The 22,714-nt window shown below is 38.6% G+C and overlaps 1 protein-coding gene across 2 annotated transcripts in view; it reads right to left on the bottom strand.

Moving 5' to 3' along the window:
* The window catches only part of arhgef7a (Rho guanine nucleotide exchange factor (GEF) 7a), a 60,308-nt gene that overhangs the window by 12,211 nt on the left and 25,383 nt on the right, over positions 1-22,714 (bottom strand). The window contains exons 3-19 of one of the 2 annotated variants that reach the window (XM_061971255.2): positions 17,119-17,203; positions 16,857-16,990; positions 14,000-14,201; positions 13,828-13,916; positions 13,657-13,751; positions 13,477-13,572; positions 13,199-13,321; positions 12,954-13,092; positions 12,824-12,883; positions 12,594-12,740; positions 12,215-12,301; positions 11,296-11,374; positions 11,095-11,234; positions 10,801-11,022; positions 6,556-6,649; positions 6,253-6,342; positions 3,247-3,426 (exon numbers count right to left, since the gene is read on the bottom strand). In XM_061971255.2, coding sequence (XP_061827239.1) covers positions 3,247-3,426; positions 6,253-6,342; positions 6,556-6,649; positions 10,801-11,022; positions 11,095-11,234; positions 11,296-11,374; positions 12,215-12,301; positions 12,594-12,740; positions 12,824-12,883; positions 12,954-13,092; positions 13,199-13,321; positions 13,477-13,572; positions 13,657-13,751; positions 13,828-13,916; positions 14,000-14,201; positions 16,857-16,990; positions 17,119-17,203 — 2,062 coding nt within the window. The remainder of the gene's footprint in view (positions 1-3,246; positions 3,427-6,252; positions 6,343-6,555; positions 6,650-10,800; positions 11,023-11,094; positions 11,235-11,295; positions 11,375-12,214; positions 12,302-12,593; positions 12,741-12,823; positions 12,884-12,953; positions 13,093-13,198; positions 13,322-13,476; positions 13,573-13,656; positions 13,752-13,827; positions 13,917-13,999; positions 14,202-16,856; positions 16,991-17,118; positions 17,204-22,714) is intronic. The other variant, XM_061971254.2, reaches the window with a different exon arrangement.

The following is a 22,714-nucleotide window of genomic DNA, read 5'->3' as shown; positions in this document are numbered from 1 at the left end:
ATTAACGACTAATATCTACAGAAAGGGAACATGTGCTCTTCACACTTCAAGCCCACAGGGGACCAGTACTCTGAGATTTTGAAATTGTAATATATTTTGTTTTTGTGGCTTGCACTTAAAACCACTGAATGAAGAGCATATACACCACGTTTACTTTACAGGAACACTGAATATTTAAGTCTCCCTTTAAAAAGGACTATATCATACACACTCTAGGTAGACCAAAAAAAATATTTTTTTAAAAAGTACATTTGACACATTCTTACTCCACCCGCTGTCCTGTTACATGATTGTGCAAAATAATTTCAAAACACTGTCCAAAGAAATAAAAAATAAAAAACATCATTCTTCAAAGGATTCTTTTGTAAACATTGACATACACATACAAATAAATAAACAGTTTAACAAATAATAAATACAACAACTTAAATAATTTTGACAATTTATACGGCTCTACATTGAGTAGATGTCAACCTGGACTTTTTAGTACCAACACTGAAAAAATACTTCTTCATGAAAATAGTGACGCAAGCCAGACAACACTGAGGCATGCCGGACTATTATAACAACAGGCTAGCATGCTAGCTCGTTGACGACATCCTTTGTTATTGTTTTTTTTTTAATTCAAGCTAAACTTGTCAAAATACCACACTTTAAAAGTTACTGGTATTGTTTGGACATTTTGCGAAATGTACTAGTTCCGCTGCACAATTTGTATGCACAATTTTGTACTTTCAACATGGAGCAGTTATCTGAGTCTAGATTAGCATGGCTAAGCTAAGTCGTTTTTAAGTATACCAACGCCCAAAATTATGCATACCGTATTTTACGGAGTATAAGTCGCACCGGAGTATAAGTCGCACCTGCCGAAACTGCATAATAAAGAAGGGAAAAAACATATATAAGTCGCACTGGAGTATAAGTCGCTTTTTGGGGGGAAATGTATTTTATATAAAACCCAACACCAAGAATAGACATTTGAAAGGCAATTTAAAATAAATAAAGAATAGTGAACAACAGGCTGAATAAGTGTACGTTATATAACGCATAAATAACCAACTGAGAACGTGCCTGGTATGTTAACGTAACATATTATGGTAAGAGTCATTCAAATAACTATAACATATAGAACATGCTATACGTTTACCAAACAATCTGTCACTCCTAATCGCTAAATCCCATGAAATCTTATACGTCTAGTCTCTTAAGTGAATGAGCTAGATAATATTATTTGATATTTTACGGTAATGTGTTAATAATTTCACACATAAGTCGCTCCTGAGTATAAGGCGCACCCCCGGCCAAACTATGAAAAAAACTGAGATTTATAGTCCGAAAAATACGGTAGTCGCCAAATTTTGAGCTAAAGTAAAATACTTTGATATTAATACATTCGGAAATTATTAATTTCCCTTTGCGGACAATTTAGAGGGTATGCAATATTTTCCTGCATTCTAAAGCAGGGATTCTTCACTTTTTTGACCTCGGGGCCCAACGTTTCCACAACATAGGGGTCTGGGGCCCTCTCAAATATTACCACTGAATTCGTAATCTTACTCTTGATTTTAATTGTATTCAATAATTATATCAGACATACTAACAGTTTAACAGAATAAACCTTGTCAAATAATATAAAACCATGTGTTAATCACAAAGATTATTGTCAAGGCTTAGGTCAGGCTGATTACAAAAATAATTATATAAATACTAATGAAATACACTGCAAACGAAGGGACTCATAAATGACTTTTGACACTTTTTGCATGACTGCCACCAAAAAAAAAACATTCACCAGTTTAAAAAAAAAAAAAGTCCTATAGATGTTGGCCAGGGTATGATAAAAACCTTAGATCTTTTTTTTAAGTTTAAAGAAAAAAAAATACATCTAATTTTTGGTTTTAACACAGCCTAACAGTAGCTAGTAAGGGTGCTGAAATTCTTCTTATTTATTACGGTTCTAAATTGATTGATAATAATACAAATCCAATAAAGAATAAGAAGAATATATATAATTTTAAGAATCAATATTTAAAAATACATTTTAAGGCCATTTGTGTGCTTACACACTGCGTACATATGTCATACATCAGCAGCAGAGAGGGTATTTTTGTATCTTGTTTTGAAAAAGTTATATTATATTTTTTTATATCAAATATATTGAGAGAATCAGTTTGAATCAAAAAAAGTTTTGAATCAACAATCGATTCTAAATTGAATCGTCACAAGAATCGGAATCAAATCAAATCGTGAGTTATTGGAAGATTTACATCTGTAGCAGCTTGCCAATTTTTGTTTGGAAAAAGTGAAGTGACATTAAGTTTAATAACATGATAATATTTCAATAGGAAGGGAAAATATAAACCTATTACCTAACTTCCTAGCATTAGCAAGCGAAACTAAACAACTCAGCTACTTGCTCCGGTTTTATAAAAACTGCTACAACAGTAATATTTTTCGTCTTATCCAATGTTGGAAACAAGTACGCCGATTTCCCAAAATGTCCAACTATATTTTAAATAGCAGGAGACACATTCTATCACAAAGGCATTGGGTTTACGCTGTAATTATTTAATATCCTTTAGCTCCATGTTGGTATTTTGTCCATGCATTCAGTTTAAAAACCTGATTGTAACCAGATTAATGATTGGGATTTTAAGGATTTTATATTAGAGTGTTTAGTTGCTTAATATAAATTATTCTAGTGTTAAAATGTCATGTTGCTATATTGTGTGGCAGCAGGGACATAGAATATATGGCTGAATGTATTAGCATCTTTGCTATGTTGGAGCATACGTGCTCTGAAACCACCGATTGGCTAGAAACCGTACACCATCAAACAGAATACACTCTTTCCTGAATTACATCTGAATATCAGACAGGAAAAGCTGAGCTCCTTTTATCCCACCGACAATGCTCTTTCTCTCGCTCTATGGGCTAAAAGAGAGTCCCCCCCATGTTTGTGGTCAAACGAGGGGTCACATTCAAGATAACGAACAGGAATTAGCAGACACTTACTGCATGACAGCTACAGAAAGAGAGAGGAGGCACATAGAAAAGGGAAAGTGGCAAAGGCAACAGGGAGATGCGTTAAACATCCTGTCAAGCTAAAATAAATTACAAAAAAATAAGTTAACAATAGAAAATAAATAAATCGTAAAACAGTGATGGTAAAAAGAGGTAAGCAAAGCGCGCTAGGTGGCAGCAACCGAGCGTTCTTTTAGTTCTGGTGCGAGATGCAGCTCTTGCGCGGCACCGAGCCCATCCGGTAAGAGTGGCTGGTCCAAATGGAGTCGTAGTCAGAGTCCTCCGAAAGGTCGGAGGACAATTCCGGCCGCGACACGCTGCTGCGGCGGCCCGGCGAGTCCGCGCAGGGCCGATCGGCGTCAGCCAGCACGTGGTTGTGCATCAAGTCGGTGCCCTGCCATGCTGGGGTTGGGAGAATGGGGAGAGGATGGAGGGACGGGAGGGGAGGGGAGGTGGGCGGTGGTTTTCATGCGCAAAAAAATGACAAAAAAAAATCGTAGGATGGAAGGCGACGGATGGAATCGCAACGCAAACAAACAGGAATGGAGAGAAAGAAAAGTATGGAAATAAAAGGCCAACCAGAGTCATGAGGAGTGGAGGAGACAGAAAGGAGGAGAAGATACGGTTAGGTCAGGACATTGGTGTTAATAATGAAAGCTCAGCAAGACAAACAAAGGTTATGTTCACATCAACACAAGTGTTAACTTCATCCTTTTGTGTGCCTCTTTTACACTTTCAGCTTGTTTACACACTTCTTCTATGATGCATGGTCTGTATTAACGGCAGCTACAAGAAACAATGCATGGAGGCCACCTTCTAAAGGGAAGTATCAGAGGTGGGACACCGTCAGAGTCTAAAGTCTGGGTTATGCTCCTCCATCGGGGTGCTAGTATACACTACACCTCTAAAAATATCTAACCTCACATCCTGGCCACTTCAACCATAAAGGCTGTGATTGGTCAGATTTTTTTGTTTTTTACATTTATTCCTGTGTGTACCCGACCCGCACAGCTTACTTTGGTGAATGCCTACTCCTCTGATTTCAGATCAACATTTGCAATTAAAGTGATAGTTGTAACACACTGATTAAGTCCAGCTGCAGTAAGACTCATCAACATTACAATTAAAGTGATTGTTGTAAGACATCGATTATATCCAGCTGCAGTAATACTCATCAACATGTGCATTTAAAGTGATTGTTGTAACACATCAATTAAGTCCAGCTGTAGTAACACACATCAACATTACAATTAAAGTGATTGTTGTAAGACATTGATTAAGTCCAGTTGCAGTAAGACTCATCAACATTACAATTAAAGTGATTGTTGTAACACATTGATTAAGTCCAGCTGCAGTAAGACTCATCAACATGTGCAATTAAAGTGATTGTTGTAACACATTGATTAAGTCCAGCTGCAGTAACATTCATCAACATGTGCATTTCAATTGATTGTTGTAACACATTGATTAAGTCCAGCTGCAGTAACACTCATCAACATGCGCATTTAAAGTGATTGTTGTAACACATTGATTAAGTCCAGCTGCAGTAACACTCATCAACATGCGCATTTAAAGTGATTGTTGTAACACATTGATTAAGTCCAGCTGCAGTAAGACTCATCAACATGTGCAATTAAAGTGATTGTTGTAGCACATTAAGTCCAGCTGCAGTAAGACTCATCAACATGTGCAATTAAAGTGATTGTTGTAACACATTGATTAAGTCCAGCTGCAGTAACACTCATCAACATGTGCATTTCAATTGATTGTTGTAACACATTGATTAAGTCCAGCTGCAGTAACACTCATCAACATGTGCAATTAAAGTGATTGTTGTAACACATTGATGAAGTCCAGCTGCAGTAACATTCATCAAAATGCGCATTTAAAGTGATTGTTGTAACACATTGATTAAGTCCAGCTGCAGTAACACTCATCAACATGTGCAATTAAAGTGATTGTTGTAACACAGGGCCATTTAACAAAATTATATTGGGGACCACATTTCCAGAAAACTCAAGTACTGGGGTGCCAGACTTCTCTTCACTATCAATTATTTTTGGTATATTTCCAAGAACCAGCGTTCTTTGCAGTGGACATTTGATTTTTGTCTTTTTTTAAGCATTACTAAATTCTGAACTCACAGGCCAGTCAGGTGTTATTCCCTGGCCGAATTTCACCCCCGGGCCGCCAGTTGAATAGCCCTGTTGTAACACACCGAGTAGCTCCAGCTGCAATAACACGCCTCAACACTTGCCATCAAGTGACTGTTGTAACACATTGAGTAGTTCCAGCTGCAACAACACTCCCCATCTCTCTTTAACTGCCATTAATTGCTTGCGATGAACAAAGTTAAAGTACAACAATGACAAAAGTTGGGGTTGTTCACCGAGTTAACAGCGCCTCTAGCGTTTTAGCAAAGAAAGTCTAGAACTCAACATCTATGTAGAGCTGTAAAAGGTTCTAGATGGCATCAGAATGGATAGCTTAATGACTACGCATGAGCATAATCTACATACCAGACCTACTGCTACGATTCAGATGAATTTTGCATCATCTGTGTGAAAGTGTCTTGTGTCGCTGTTCTGTCTAAAAAGCAGTGACGCTAAACGCTAAGACATCAATTTTACTGCTTTTAGGTAGTATGGTTTAACAAAGGCGAGACACCACCTGTGCTCACTCTCTGTTGTACACGTCACAGCGTAACCACCTGATGGTGTCACTAAGTGAAAGCGTATACAGTTACGGAAAATTATCTCGCTTTCTTGGCAAATGGGTGGATGACGCCTTTGTCTAATTTGCATAATTTGCCTTGCTTCATTTGCATCTCATTTAGTAAATGAGTAAAAATAATCATGGACTTTAAAGTGCACACATGGTGCATTACTTTAGTATACAGGAAAAACACAAGGTATCATCTTATGAAATAAATGTAATAACTTCATCTTATATGCATACAAATGTATTATTAATACAATGTCAACAAATATACTTGCACATAATAAGTGTCAATTAAACTGTAGTCTTAATGCAGCATGTGCTTGTTAGGCATAATAGCTCAATAGTCAGGTGACACTTTCAAAGTTAATGTTTCCAAATAAAAGTCAAAATATGCATAGACATGGAGAATTCCTAAAAAGCTAACATAAAATATATTTGTGTCAACCCAAGTTTATCCGTGGCAGGCCGCAACAAATAAATGAATGCATAGGGAATCACTGCACTTACTGGAGTTGAGCGTCTGCCTAGTTTTGGCGCTGGTGCAGTAGGCCTCAATGACTTTTAGGATCTGAGCGTCTTCTTCAAGGGCTGCTGTGCCTAAGAAAGAGAGGTCATAAATGGGTCATCAAAAAATCCAAGATTATTATGTTCGGTTTTAAACGCAAACAGAGAGGTGTTTATTCAGCAATATGTTAATATTGTGCTTGTAGTTTGCTGCATCGCATCCTACATACAGCTGTTTCTCATTGTCTAGTTGCAGAGTGCAGGCGGACCACCTATGGACACGAAGAGTAAAGAGGTCAAACATACTCTTCCTCAAGGCGAACTCCTCCTCAGACTGTTTTCTCTCAGGCTTGCGCTTGGGAAGAAGTTTCTTTACACTCTTGGGACTTTTACTGAGATCCTGCGCACAAGGAAAAGAGATAACATTTCATTCAGGTCTAACTAGTCCAGTTGCTAAACAGGCTGCAAATTTACTCAAAATAGGAAAAACAAGTGCAAAGTGTGCTACTCCTCAAATGTGACCAAAACAATGGAGATTAGCAATACTTAGCAATCTAAAGTACAAAAAGGTGGAAACCATACCGGAGATAGCAACACATTACAGTAGCTTATCAACAAAGCTGTTCTGAAATAACAAATTATAATTCTTGCTAAGATATCCATCCATCCATCCATTTTCTACTGCTTGTCCCTTTTGGGGTTGCGGGGGGTGCTGGAGCCTATCTCAGCTGCATTCGGGCGAAAGGCGGGGTACACCCTGGACAAGTCGCCACCTCATCGCAGGGCCAACACAGATAGACAGACAACATTCACACACTAGGGCCAATTTAGTGTTGCCAATCTAACCTCAGTTATTTTTAGAGGAAAAAATCATGTATTTTAGTTGCTGTGATGAGTAAACAGGGGTGAAACAGAAACATGTTGACAAAATATGCTCAAACAATCAGAGTTACAGGAGCTCTCAGCTGTTTTAAGGACCTTTTGCAAAAATATGAGTCTCACAACAGTTCAGAACTGAATTTGTGGACCATCGGTGGCAGGGATATGAGCACCCTTTGAGAAAAAAGAGGAAAATTGAGGGGAAAAAAGAGGGAAATTAAGAAGAAAAGAGCAACATTTTTAACAGCACATAGTGCTACTACGCAAATACAGAAGAAACATTTTGAAAATCAAAACTACATTTCCTGCTATTGGGTGAATTTCTACACTATTTTACCTTTAGATTTATTCACATCTTCTTTTTGACAAATACACGTCCCATTCAATGTACCACAGATTTTTTTGTTTTTTTTAGTACACCATTTACTAACTTTATTAACATTGACAATTTAATGTAACATTCTACAACATGCACGCAAAGAGGTCAGAAAACCTTTCCTATTTGGCAGCTCTATCTTGTAGGCACAACTCCTTGGGTAATATACTTCCGGTGTTGTGACCTTTGTACAGTCTGTTACGTCAAAAATATACCTTCTCGCTGGCTACTAATAAATATTACAACTGGTTTGGAACTAACATTGTTCAGATTGTGATCATCCAAATATGATCAGCAGAAATTGTTTCGATTTGATCGTCTCCCCGTCCTGCAACTCAGTTCAGTGTTTAGGCAAGAGGAACAGCGAGTACCTGCGGCCGAGACGAACGTCCAACAAATTTTGTTTACATGGTATTTTTTACTGATATTTCATTAAAAAAAGGCGGAAATTATATTTTGATGCAAAAATGTTTGTTTAAAAAAATGCGGATGATTGAAGTTGATTAGCAAAACTGATGAAAAAGAGATTACCTTTAATGGAACCTTGAGGAACACTACTAGTATAACTAAAGAAGTAGAACAAATGATTATTGACCAGAGGTGGGTAGTAACGCGCTACATTTACTCCGTTACATCTACTTGAGTAACTTTTGGGATAAATTGTACTTCTAAGAGTAGTTTTAATGCAACATACTTTTACTTTTACTTGAGTATATTTATAGAGAAGAAACGCTACTTTTACTCCGCTACTTTTATCTACATTCAGCTCGCTACTCGCTACTAATTTTTATCGATCTGTTAATGCACGCTTTGTTTGTTTTGGTCTGTCAGACAGACCTTCATAGTGCCTGCGTTTCAACAAATACAGTCACTGGTGACGTTCACTCCGTTCCACCAATCAGATGCAGTCACTTGTGACGTTGGACCAATCAAACAGAGCCAGGGGTCACATGACCTGACTTAAACAAGTTGAAAAACATATTCGGGTGTTACCATTTAGTGGTCAATTGTACGGAATATGTACTGTACTGTGCAATCTACTAATACAAGTTCCAATCAATCAATCAAAAGTGTGAAGGAAAAAAGACCATTTTTTATTTCAACCGTAAGCCTAAAGACTGACTGCACAGTTCCTGTCTTCACAATAAAAGTGCCGCTCCATCGCGCCTGCGCTTTCAAAATAAGAGTCTCCGAAAGCCTGCGCAAACAAGCTAGCAAGCTACGGAGTTTGCCGCCAATGTATTTCTTGTAAAGTGTATAAAAACGAATATGGAAGCTGGACATATAAGATGCCAAAAACCAACCACTTTCATGTGGTATTAGACAGAAAGGAGGAACTTTTTTTCTCCTCCATTTGAAAACCTGGACGTTTGTCATCACTACTGTCTGATTCCAATCAATGCAAGTCATCAGAATCAGGTAATACACCAACTTATATTCTTGTCTTCATGAAAGAAAGGAATCTATATGTGTTAAACATGCATGTATATTCATTAAAACACTATTAACATGTAAACAAAAACGGCAAAAATAAATAAATATAAATTATATACTGTATATATCTATGTATATATATATATATATATATATATATATATATATATATATATACACATATATATATATATATATATATATATATATATATATATATATATGTGTGTATGTATATATATATATATATATATATATATGTATATATGTGTGTGTGTATATATATATATATATATATATATATATATATATATATGATATGTGTGTGTATGTTACTCATCAGTTACTCAGTACTTGAGTAGTTTTTTTACAACATACTTTTTACTTTTACTCAAGTAAATATTTGGGTGACTACTCCTTACTTTTACTTGAGTAATAAATCTCTAAAGTAACAGTACTCTTACTTGAGTACAATTTCTGGCTACTCTACCCACCTCTGTTATTGACTGCATCTGAAGTAAAAAAAAGCAAAAAAAAATGTAATTGGAAAAAAAAAGAAAAAAGAGAGAAGTTAAAAGGGTGCCTTGAGGAACGCCTCAGTTATCAGGGTTTCCCCCAGATTGCTTCTATATTATGTTTATGTGGCAGTGAGGGCGTAGCTGGGGGTATGAGGAGGCGCGGTCAGTATGACATATTTATGACATCATAATTGCTTTGATGTGCAATGATACATATATTTTCTTTGAAAAAGGCTAAACAAATGTTTTACAGTTTAAAACAAATCTACCATATATAATTACTTGTTAGTAATAACATATTTTACTTGTTTCTTGTTATTAATTGTTGCTACGTACTGTAAAAGGTAACACAGGCTACACTATAATCTGCCCTACCTGAATGTTGCAAGTTATTTTGCCAAAAATGGTTAGCTGTAAAGCCGCTAGCTTAATGTTAACGTATAATAGACCAGGCTAATGAAAATAGCGGGGCCAAATTGCAGGGAACATACAGTATACAGACAAACAATCATTCACACTCACACTCATATCTATGGACAATTTACAGTCTCCAATGAACCTAACATGCATATTTTTGGAATGTGGGAGAAAGTCGGAGTACACGGAGAAAACCCCATACAGGCACAAGGATTTTTCCACACAGAGATTTCCAAACGGAGGTTCGAAGACACACATAACGTAAAGTTAGACGTTATTGTCGGGAGTAGTGTCAAATTGAGGGTATTTTACACAAGCTTGAACTAGAAATATATTAATTAACATGAAATACATTTTCTCTTCAACTTTTTCTCCTTACATATGCCAGGTGCAATTGTCAAAATAAAGCATAGAGATATATTTTTATGATATATGAAATGTTTTTCAAACTTATTAGGGTCAACAGTACATACATAACTGACTATATAGAGTACATCCATTCATACAATATATTATTTAAATTAGTTTTCCATCCATCCATCCATCTATTTTCTACCACTTGTACCTCTCTGGGTTTTCATGTAAAAAAAACAACAAAAAAAAACCATTATATTTTTTAAGGTGTGGCAGCTTTTTTTGCAGTGGCGTTGCGCGACGATCAATTCAATGTGTTATGTAAATCACAAGTTTGGACCGCAGTGTTCCATGTTTGCGAGCAAGGTTAAAATGTAAATTCAAAAATTTGCCAATGTGTTTACTGTGGTACTAGTTCCTCTATACGACGCCAGTGTTTTTAGGATTTTGTTGTAAAAATGTTTGTTTCCCTAGTTTAGAACTAAACCTGGGGGCCGACTGTGGAATATTCTCTGAGGGGGGTTTCACGCTGCCACACCAGCAACACCAGCTACAATAATTAAGGTTCCTAACCTCCTTGTAGCAAAGTGCAGCAGATGGTCGGAGTGGGGGTGCGGGCCGCAGGCAGCTCAGGCTCCACGGCTTGGGAGTGTTGGGGGGTTCCAGTGGGCCCCACATCATGGTACTGTGAGACGTCCCGTGAGATGAGGGGTGAGGCAGGGTGTGGTAGGTGGGGGCCACTGTCATGGCCCTTCCCTCGGCGTGTCGGGACGGGGTGACGGGGTGGGAGGGAAGCTGTGGAGCCAAAGCGTGTATTACAAAGTGAAGAAAAACAACAAAAGTAGACATGGTGTGTGTGGTGCTGACTGTGTGGCAGGGCACAGTGAGAGGTTTGTGGCTTGGCGCTGTGGCTGCAGTGTGCTTGATCTGTCGCGTTACATGCTCCACCCAGTCTTGCAGATCCTGCTGATTGGTGCACGCCACTTGAAGACGGTCGAACATGGGGCCTGCAGAAAATGTTGATAAAAGGCATCCGAAGGAGCACAACCAGGTGTAGACAAGGCTTACCGCTGAGCTCGAAGGCATGTTTGTGGGCTTCACAGTCTTCTAGTTTGTTCACCGACATGCTGGCCAGAGGCAGCTTTCCCTGTGGATAATAAGTCCACCATGACAACCACAATTCAGTCTGCCAAGCTCATGTCGACAACCAGTCTAAAACGACCAATGCATCAAGTCCCAATCTTCTTTTTCATGTGTTATAATATTTATCCATCCATTTTTTACCGCTTGTCCCGCTCTGGGTCGCGGTGATGGCTAGAGCCTATCCCAGCTGCAATAAGTCGGAAGGCGGGTTTACACCCTGGAAAAGTCACCCTCTCATTGCAGGGCTAACACAGATTGAACCTCAACTATTGTATCCCTAATCAGGGGGAAACGAGAGCGACACATCTACCGTGTAGTTGTATAGCATGAAAACGTGCATAGTAACTTCCTGTTCAATGCAAAGTAAGCTACAAAATAAAAGCATTAAGCTGGTATTAAACTGGATTCTACAACACTCACATATCAAAATGTCTCCATTAATTATTTTCCTGAGATTGTTAGTCTCGATTGTAGCTGAGATAGGCTCCAGCGCCCCCGCGACCCCAAAGGGATTAAGCGGTAGAAAATGGATGGATGGATGGATGTTAGTCTTTGGAAGAAAGATGTGCTCATGATTTTCCGAGGGCTGACAAAATGAACACGTTAATATGGATTAATCAATATCAATCTAATTTAAATGTTCAATTCAATGAACCAATCTGCAGCGCGATGACTAAATAAAAATCTCTAAACGTCTCTGGAAGCATATCAATTTATTAAAATCCTTTATATTCTCAGTTCCCATTTCCAAGTCTCAAATAAATGTGTGAGCACTGGCTAGTCTGAGGGGCGTCAACATGAATTAATTCAACTCTAGATACAAATCAAGGGAGCATTCACTAACCTGGAATATGAAGCCGCTCATCCTGGGGCTGGCAGACAACATGAGGAGGACGTGGGGGAAAAGCATGAGGTAACGCTCGCTCTTTTCCTGGAGGGATAGAGAGGTGGTAACAAATGTATGGGGAAATAAAATTAAAAAACAGAAGAAAATTGTCACCAACTTGAAAAAACCCCAAAGCAGGCCATAAAAAGGGGCTGTGATGCAGTTTATTATGATATGTTTTACTATTCAAATGTAAAATCTAACTTTTACAGGCAATAGCGAAATGTAGAATAACATAACTTGCCCTTCTCATGGGTATTTGCTGCCATCTTGGACCGTATGTTGATACTACATTGAATTGTATTGTGAGAGTGAAGAACAGGATTACTGGAGCTACCTCTGCCCCAGGACTGAGCACCAGGACCTGGCTCATGTACAGCACAGAGCCCAGAGTCTTGATGTCGTCGCCCTCCCACAGCCGGATGGATTCGGTTAAAATCTGCAGCTCCAGCTCCTTGCGCTTCCGCACCTCCTGGCACTGCACCTGGCACAGAAGAAACAAGCGGCCGCTCCAAGTTGTACATCTTTACGTAGGCAACAGGAGGACATGATGCGCGGTGGCCTTACCGACAGATTCTTGAAAGATGCCATGCACTTCTGGATGTCACCTCTGTCAGGGTGGCTCTCCTGGAAAACAAAAAACACAACGTTAGGGCAAACATTAGTAAGACACGACAAGGCGCGGATGGCCACGCACCTCCATGTGCCTCTCCAGCTCTTTGAGCAGGGTGGGGTATTTATCCAACCTCATGAAGGGTTTACTGAGACCAGTGGTCAGGGTGAGGATCCCTGGACTAACAGCTCCCCTTCCTTCCATGAACTCCCCCAGCACGTCACTGCCAGAACACAATGACCAAGCAGTTAATTCACGGATACACGGATGATGAGCTTAGAATAACTGTTATTCTTGGCTAATTTAATGCAGCTAGTGCGTTCACAAACCTGTGTTGCGTGAGCACATTCACTGCACAGGGGTGGTTGGAGCAATAACCCACATAAAGAGCCCTCATTTGGGGCATGAGGTTGAGGAAGAAGCCACCTACTCTTTGTTGACTCTCTGGAAGCCTTAAAAAAATAAAATATTGGCTCAAATAAAGACAATAGAAGTCAAATATGCCTCAATCTCCATCCTTGTAGTACAGGAACGTAACACTAGAGGTCTCTCCATTTGTTATGAAACAGGGAATGCTGCTGCAGTGGGACTTAGAGGCCAGACTTACTTGGTGCATTCCTCCAGTGTTTGGACGAGCATCTGCTGAAAGGTGCTGATCTCTTCCAGGTTGCCGAGGATCAGCGATACATCCGCGCCGCTCAGCCTTGCAGGTCAGAGAGACGGTGTATTGTGAGACATGGACATTTTTTTCTCCCCGTATTTATTATTTCAGATGTTATTTTCATACTTGTCAAAGCTCTGAAGATGGCGCAGGTAGCTTGTCAGGAGGCTCTGAAGGTCTTTAGAATATTCTGTCTCTGTTTCTAAAATGTTCTGCAACACCTACAATTTAGGAAAATGTAAACTGAGTCAAAAAAGAATCCCTAAAATTAATAGCCTAGAAAATAAAATTGCCTACCAGGTTGTAGTATGTTTTGCTAATTGCAGACGTGTCAAAGCCTTTAGGTGGACTTTTAAGTGTACCAGACTTTGGGGACACTTGTTTGTCTACAAGCAGAGCAAATAAATGTAATGAAGAATGGAACACAGCATAAGGTCAAATGACCACGAAAGTCAGAGTTCATATTTACCAGAGCCTTTGAGTTCACGGACATAGTTGCTAGGAAACCATCCCGTCCTGCCGTTGAGGGTCCCCTCCCACCAGCCCCCATCCTCCTGACGAGTCACGCCGATGATATCACCCTTGTTGAAGGTGAGCTCATCTTCATTGGTTTGCTGGAAGTTGAAACGCGCCTTCACCAACAGATGCTGTGCACTGTTCTCTGACATGTCCTGAAAGAAATGAACAAAGATTGTGAGACTTTTCAATGACTTAATGAGATGAAATGTGAGTAGACCCTTTGTACTTCAGCAAGGGACAATAAATATGGTTCAAGGTTCAACTTTATTGTCCCCGCGGGGAAATTTGTCTTGGGCACAGTGCATCATTGCTTTCTTAACATACACAAAAACAACAGAACAAAAACACAAGCACAGACACAACCACAGATACTAGAAAAGCAACATGTGTGGCATTAGATTTTTACTCTCCACAGAAAATGAGTCAACATGCAGTCATTTGTCTAAATACAGCACTGCCTTCATTCTTTTTGGCATTGAATTCACCAGAGCTGTACAGATTTTTACTGGAATGCTCTTTCCTTCCTGAATGATGACATCACTGATGGATGTCACCTTCGCTTGAGGGTATGCCTCAAATATTGAATTGGTTCAGGTTTGGAGGAGACACACTTGGCCCCTCCATCACTTTCACCTTACACTGCAAGGCACTTGTCATCTTGGAGAGTTTTAAGCTGCGTATCATGCTGTAAACTAGAGGTGTGAATTTTCGGACATCTCACGATTCGATTATGATTACGATTCAGGAGCTACAAATCTATTAAAAATCGAAAAGTGATGCATCTTTAATTTATGCATTTTGATGCCATTTTACATTTCTTTTCGTTTCACTACATAAGCATTTATCACTTGCATCTTTCAAAAACAGTGCATTTGTAATAAGAAACAGTTAAATTAATTCCCACCACATTTATTAAATTAATGGAAATGTGTGCAAAACTGGAACATAAGTCGAATTTCTCGGTGAGGTGGCTCACTGCAGTCGGCCAAATTTTAGAACTGTCTGCATTACTTTATTTATAATATATAAATTATCGATTATTGACGTTTAGTAATCGATTTTATAATCGTCCATGTACGAATTGCGATGCATCTAAAAATGTATGATTTCCCCCACCTCTACTGTAAACTGCGCTGGGGAACTGCAGTGAGGTCCAGTTTCTGAAGGGTATAAGTTGGAATTCATGTTACTCTTAATGAACCACAGCTCCCTCGTGCCACTCATGCACCCACTGACCTCGACATTACCACTGCTATCGTTTATATTCTGATAATGCACGTTGACGACACATTCGAGTTGGGTCCCACAAATTTGGCAGTCACAGGCAAACGAACACATCTGTAGCATCCTTGCTAGAGGCTAACTTCCCTCCACAGTGAAAAGCCACGTCTAAGTCAGAAATTCTCGCCTCCATGGCGGCAAATCAACGGAAGATTTTTACAAGTATCATTATCATCAGAGGACGAGGAATATCTGAACATGCTACACTACACACCGTAAGACGATATGCAAACGCTAAACGCAAGCCAGAGCTCTTGCCTGTGAACAAACGTAGGCGGTGGATCGATACAAATATCGATATTAACAATGCAATATATAGTATCAATATGATAATAATAAAAATGGATTAGATTTATGTAGAGCTTTTGTAGACACTTAAAGCGGTTAACAGTGGGAACTGAGAATCCATCCTTCATTCACACATGATGGTGGTAAGCTACATTTGTAGCCACAACTGCACTGGTGTAAACTGACGGACACATGGCTGCCAATTTGCGCCTGTTGCCTCTCCGACCATCACCAAATAGCCATTCACATTTATACAACAGTGTGAACGGCACTGGGAGCAAGGTGGGTGAAGTGTGAAGTGTCTTCCCAGGGACACAACAGCCATGACTAAGATGGCAGAAGCAGGATTAAAATCAGGAACCATCAAGTTGGTGGACGGCCGCTCTATCATCTGAGCCACACCGACCCATTATAGGTCAATAGTCGATACTACAGTGGTTAGATTGATATTTTTTTTTATCAAAAGAGCTTTTGTAGTTTTTGGTATTGTTTACAAACTAAAGAAACAAGTCCATGGGCCCAGGAGGATTTTAAAGGGGAACTGCCTATCATTCACACTTTTTTATAAACTCTAACTCATAAATCTAATTATTCAATAATCTTGAAAATTTCAGGTATCAGTATCACCATTGGTATGGACAATACTGCCCCTGTAACTACGTGGTACTGGATCGATACCCAAATTCGCAGTCAAAACTAATGTAAAGGATCCAAACAGAAGAATAAGTAAAGAAGTGTTTATTACATTTTAACAGAAGTGTAGATCGAACTATTAACAGTAAATTAGCAAGTAGATAAATAGTAGTTTTGAGAAAATAATACAAAATGATGTTACTGCATACGTTAGGAGCTAAATTAAGAGCCTTTGTAAGCCGTTTTGAAATGGTTCTATTATCATTTATACACAAATTAATATATTGTAATCTACATGGTTATGCCAGAAGGCTGCAATGTATATATCGCGATACAGATTTTAGGCAATATCGCTCATCCCTAACCACCACCATGAAATACACAATTATCTTGCACTTGTGCTGCCAGCTATTTGAAACCATAATGGGGGTTTCTTCAGTGTTTTCCTTAAGAAATCATACCAGGGATCATTTTAACCACACCCCTGAACAACTGACACTAGCACTGAATACATGCCCATAATTTAGAACCATACCAAATTACATATGATAATCCCTTAATGTGGACTTCAATTGTTCAGTTACTGTTTGAAGCACTGGGCTTACCAGACTGCGAAACTGGTTCTGCAGCAGCTTGGACGATCGACCCAGTGAAGCCTGGGAAACCAGCGACTCAAAGGACTTGATGCGGTGGGCGGACGAGTGTCGGGCGCACACCGAATCACTGCCCACGCCAATATCTAGAGAGGAGATGGCAACATAAAAATAAATCAGACCTTGTTGGAGCGGTCAGCGCCCACACATGCTCATTGACTACTGCTGTGTCTTCCAATATGAACACCCACACACACACTTAATTTGAACTAACCTGCCGTCACTTTATTGAGAGCCACCAGACTGCTCAGCACCTTTGAGAAGTTCAGGCCCAGCAGCAGGTCACTGGCCTCAAATGGCTGTGGATGAGAGAGAAAGCGTCAGAAAGCCTTCACGCTTATACAAACACACAGGACAAGAGACAATCCGTAACACTCGTCATCATCTTGGGCAGACGTTGCGGTGGTGGTGCTGGCGGTAGAGGGGAAAAGAAACAACAAGCTCAGCAGACTTGAACATCTGCAGCAGCCACCGACCCGACCCTCATTACCACGCTGCACATACACATTGAAATATGTGACATGTGAGCTAACAATGGGTTAAAAGCTCTGATCTACGCTGTGAGCGAGCACCAGGGAAACACTGACGACAATCTACTCCACCCGCCTGTTATCGTCAACAAATCCCGTTATCAACGTCAAAATACCAGGCTTTGAGTTAAGAGAGCAGCATACAGCACTTTCTCTTTGAACTACGATGTAAACTTCAGCAGTATGTCTGCTCACAAGCGGAGAGTGTTGTGTTAAAAGATGCATAATATGATATCAGTCGTTGTAAAGTCAAATACAAACAACCTAAGGGTGCCACGCGAAATGAGTGCCGAATTCAGTACTTTTATAGGTGCCGACCAAATTCCATCGTCCGAGTATCAATTAATGTAAAATCAAACGGTGCTATATTTCGATACCTTTGTTGCAAGTGACGTCACGTCCAGTTGCAGACTCGGCCAGCTCAAACACTTGGCGGGCAAACAAGTAAACACAGTAAGCAGCGCTCAGAGGAGACTTAGTCGGACTGCCTCGAGGTAATGTTGCAATTTTCAATTTCAACAAAGCAAGTATGCCAGATAAGAAAACACTTAAACATACAGTATGGCTCCATTTTTCAAAATGTGCTAACTTGATGCTAATTAACGTTGGATCTGCCATAGACATACTAATGATTAGGATTAGCGATATTACATGCCGTTTCGACACTTTCAAATTTTGTAATGAAAACTACAATTAAGATGCAAGTTACAATCAAACAGCTGCTGTGTAAAAAGGTACAGTACTTACAGTATAAACACTTTGTAGGGCACAACAAAAGACTAGATTCAGCTTAATGGCAAAAAAGGCTCCCTGACTATGCAACACTCTGAAATCAACTGGCAGCCCGCGGGCCACATACGGCCCGCTAAAGCTGTTCATTTGGCCCGCCGAACATCACCCAAATAAGCTTGATGCAGCCATTAAAACTAGGGTTGGTCATGTATGCAGTACTCCCGCCAACCCACAGGGGGCCAGCCACAGCAAGGCATGTGTCACAATGAAGCAGCAGTAGGGTGAGTAGTAGAAGAAGGCTACACATTTAACCCTGAAAAAAATTAAAATAAATTGCGAAAATCGAACTATTAACATCGACTGGACAACAAAGTATGAATGTTTTGCCCCAAGCAATTGCTCGAGTCATTGTTTCTTGTCGGACTTTTTAAGCGGTGGACACAGTGTTCTAAACAAGCAGCAATAATGGTAGAAATCCACACGTGTACCTTCATCACGAAACTTGGTCAAACCTTTGTAAGTAGAGATATTTAGTTTGCTTTGTATTGAAATTGCTGACTTTATGATGTCTTTGGTACTCGTGGTCGTGTTGATTTTAGTCTGAGAATAACCTGGGCGATAACGCCACAGTACACCTTAGGTTTAGATGTGTTGAGTCACAGACACATACATCGTTTAATTTTTCTATGTGTAATCATCTGTAGTTTATTGTGTGACTGTATTAACAATACACTTTCTATTTTATTATGTAAAATACACAATAGATATTATTGAGGGATATAGCTCGGTTGGTAGAGTGGCCATGGCAGCAACTTGAGGGTTTCAGGTTCGATCCCCGCTTCCGCCATCCTAGTCACTGCCGTTGTGTCCTTGGGCAAGACACTTTACCCACCTGCTCCCAGTGCCACCCACACTGGTTTAAATGTAACTTAGATATTGGGTTTCACTATGTAAAGCGCTTTGAGTCACTACAGAAAAAGCGCTATATAAATATAATTCACTTCACTTATGTAAAATACACAATTGACGTAATACTTTGTAATGTTAATTTTTTGTTTATATTTTTATTCTTACAAACTCTCAATGAAGGAAGAAGTGTAAATAATTAAAACTGAGGAAGGAAAATAATTCAAAAGGAACATCAATCCTCAATAAAACTTCTGGGGCTTCTGTTTCTTCATGCTGTTAACTAGCTGCTGACGCTGGGAACAAGTAGCGAGGGCAGAATAATAAATTTATTGACAGTGCAGTGTAAAAGCTGATGTGTTCACTTTGAAATGAACTAAACGCAGTCTCAAAGTAATATAATTTGCAGAGGCACTTTCTGACGAAACATGCGGCATTTGAAACTGCGGCCCTCTTCATGATGTAGTTGAATAGCTCTGCTGTAGTCTATACTGCCTTCTAACGTCTTGAATCGCAATGGAACGCAAAATCTACTATACAATACAAACAAATGGGATACAGAAGTGTAAGAAATAAACAACTGGAAAGCACAGTTATTATCTGCTCAAAGTTAAATGTTAAATATAAACATTTTTATTTTGTTATTAAACAAATTAACATTGTTTGAGGACTGGATTAAGGCAACATTTACAAAAAGTAACTTTTATATTAGGTGACTTCAACATTGACCTCTTGAACCCAAATAACCAAAAGACCATTGATGATGTTACATACATAATGTACAGCATGAGTTTATATCCTAAAATCACAAGGCCAAGCAGAATCCCAGGACACATCGATAATGTTTGCCAATGGCTTTCATAATAATACTACAAGCGGACTGTTAATAACTGACATCAGTGATCATCTACCAGTTTTCACAATTTATGACAGACACTACAAGAGGAATATCGATGACAAAATTATATTTCAATGGCTACTCACAGAGGAAAACATTAATGCTTTTAAGACCTGAGAGAACAACATTGGGACAATGTGTACAGTGAAAATGATGTAAATGAGGCATAGAGCAATTTCTTTAATACTTTCCTGATGCTCTATGACAAAAAATGTCCATGGAAACAATTAAGTAAGAAGCAAAATAAGAACAGTCAACCATGGATGACAAAGGGATTGAAAAATGCTTGCAACAACAAATACATTATATAGAACATTAACAGTATATCACAAAGATCTATTGATGCAGAAAATAGGTAAAAAATGTATAAGAACAAGCTAACCAGCATACTACAAACATGTAGGAAAGAATATTATGGTAATTTATTAGACAGGAACAAAAATAACATGAGCTCAACATGGGGCATACCGGTACTCAATAGCATCATTAAAAATGGTGCCTAGAATGATTACCCTCGATACTTCCCAGACGAAAAGGAAAAAAATGACAAAATGAAGGAAATGGTCAAACAGGCACATTCGGACAAAATGAAAATAGCAAGAGTGGTACCCATTTATAAGACTGGAGACAAACATACATTTACTAACTACAGACTTGTTTCTCCACTGCCCCAATTTTTCTAAAATAATTGAAACATTATTCAACAACAGATAAGACAAATTCATAAACAAAAGTGGAACACACACAGAGAACCAATATGGATTTTCAGCTAATATCTCATCATCAATGGCATTAATCAAATTAACAGAATAGATTACCCATGCAATAGATAGTAAACACAGTTCAGGGGAAATATTTATGGATCTAACTCAAGCTTTTGACACAATGAATCATAATACCATAATCAACAAAATAACAAAGGATGGAATCAGAGGGTTGGTATTGAACTGTATTAGAAGCTACTTAACCAACAGAAAGCAATATGTTAAACAAGGCAAAAATATGTCATCAGCATACGCAGGGACCAATATTGGGACCAAAATTGTTTAACCTCTATATAAATGACATTTGTAAAGTTATAAAAAAAACTTAGTTAGTACTATTTGCGCATTACACAACTGTTTTTGTTCAGGAGAGAACAAACACAAGCTAATACAAGTAATAACAGAAGAAATTAACAAATTAAAGAGATGGGTTGACAAAAACAGAATATACTTGAATCCCAGCAAAACTAAAACAATGCTATTTGGTAACAGTAGAAGAGACAGTCAAACACAAATGGATAAATATGAATATACACGGCATGGATATAAAATAAAATACATTTTTAGGCCTTATAATGGATGAGAAAATGAACTGCAAATCTTGTGTAAAAAATATACAACATAAGGTGGCAATTAATATTTCTATGATGAATGAAGCAAAATATGTACTTGACAAAAAAAATCACTCCATATTCTCTACTGCTCGCTAGTGTTACCATATCTGAGTTATTGTGTAGAAATATGGGGAAATAACTACAAAAGTACACTTCCTTCAGTAACTGTGCTACAAAAGGTCAGTCAGAATAATATCAATCAATCAATGTTTACTTTTATAGCCCTAAATCACAAGTGTCTCAAAGGGCTGCACAAGCCACAACGACATCCTCGGCTCAGATCCCACATCAGGGCAAGGAAAAACTCAACCCAATGGGATAACAATGAGAAACCTTGGAGGGGACCGCAGATGTGGGGACCCCCCCTGGGCGACCGGTGCAATGGACGTCGAGTGGATCTAACATAATATTGTGAGAGTCTAGTCCATAGTGGATCTAACATAATAGTGAGAGTCCATACATAGTGTTTGACATAGAGAACATAGAAACACTTTATTTATTAAATCAAAAATATTGAAATTCAATGATTTGGTGCCTTTGTAAACAGCTAAAATTAATCACAAAGCAAACGAAAACCTGCTACCTAAGAATGAACAACAATTCTTCTCAACAAAAGGAGGAGAAATATAAGCTCAGAGAAAAATCTAATTTCAAACATTGGTATGCACGTACAACACTTAAAACCTTTAGCATATCAGTATGTGGTATTAAAATATGGAATAGATGAAGAAAACAAGTTAATCAATGTACTAATGTGCTCCAGTTTAAAAGGCTGCTCAAACTAAAAGTGTTTACAAAGTATATGGAAGAAGAATTTTGATGAACATCTTGAAATTATTGAAATGAGATATTATTCATGTCATTATGTGAAGCATGACTGGCTTCACTTTTAATAAAACTGTTGTAATTCATTTATGTAAATTGTGTTACAAAACGAGAACAGGAAGGGAATATGTGCTACTTAATTGCTAAGAATTGGAAAAGAGGTAGGATTAAATAAGCTTGTACTCCTTTTCGACCATGTTGTAAAGAGAAATGTAAATATGTAAACTATATGATGTATTACTTGTAATTGCATACATGTTCAAAATCAATTTAAACCAAACCAAACATTTAACAACCCAGAAAGAGGTACTAAATAAGACGTGTCTGTATTCTTATATTCAGGGTCCAGAGATTTATAATCCATACGAACCAGTGAGTGACGTGCAGTCGTGGTAGGCTGAGTTTTTTGTCCACTAAGCTGTGTTATTACAGTGTTTTCTGTGTGATTCCTGTCATTCTAAACATTTTCTTGAGGAAGCATCACTGAATTTGCACATTCCCTGATCAAATACAGTAGAGAAATCAGTACAGACATCATTGA

The sequence above is a fragment of the Nerophis lumbriciformis genome, linkage group LG13 (assembly GCF_033978685.3).
Source record: "Nerophis lumbriciformis linkage group LG13, RoL_Nlum_v2.1, whole genome shotgun sequence".
Taxonomy (NCBI): Eukaryota; Metazoa; Chordata; class Actinopteri; order Syngnathiformes; family Syngnathidae; genus Nerophis; species Nerophis lumbriciformis.
The sequence above is the reverse complement of the archived record's forward strand: the minus strand, read 5'-3'. Positions and strand labels throughout refer to the sequence as shown.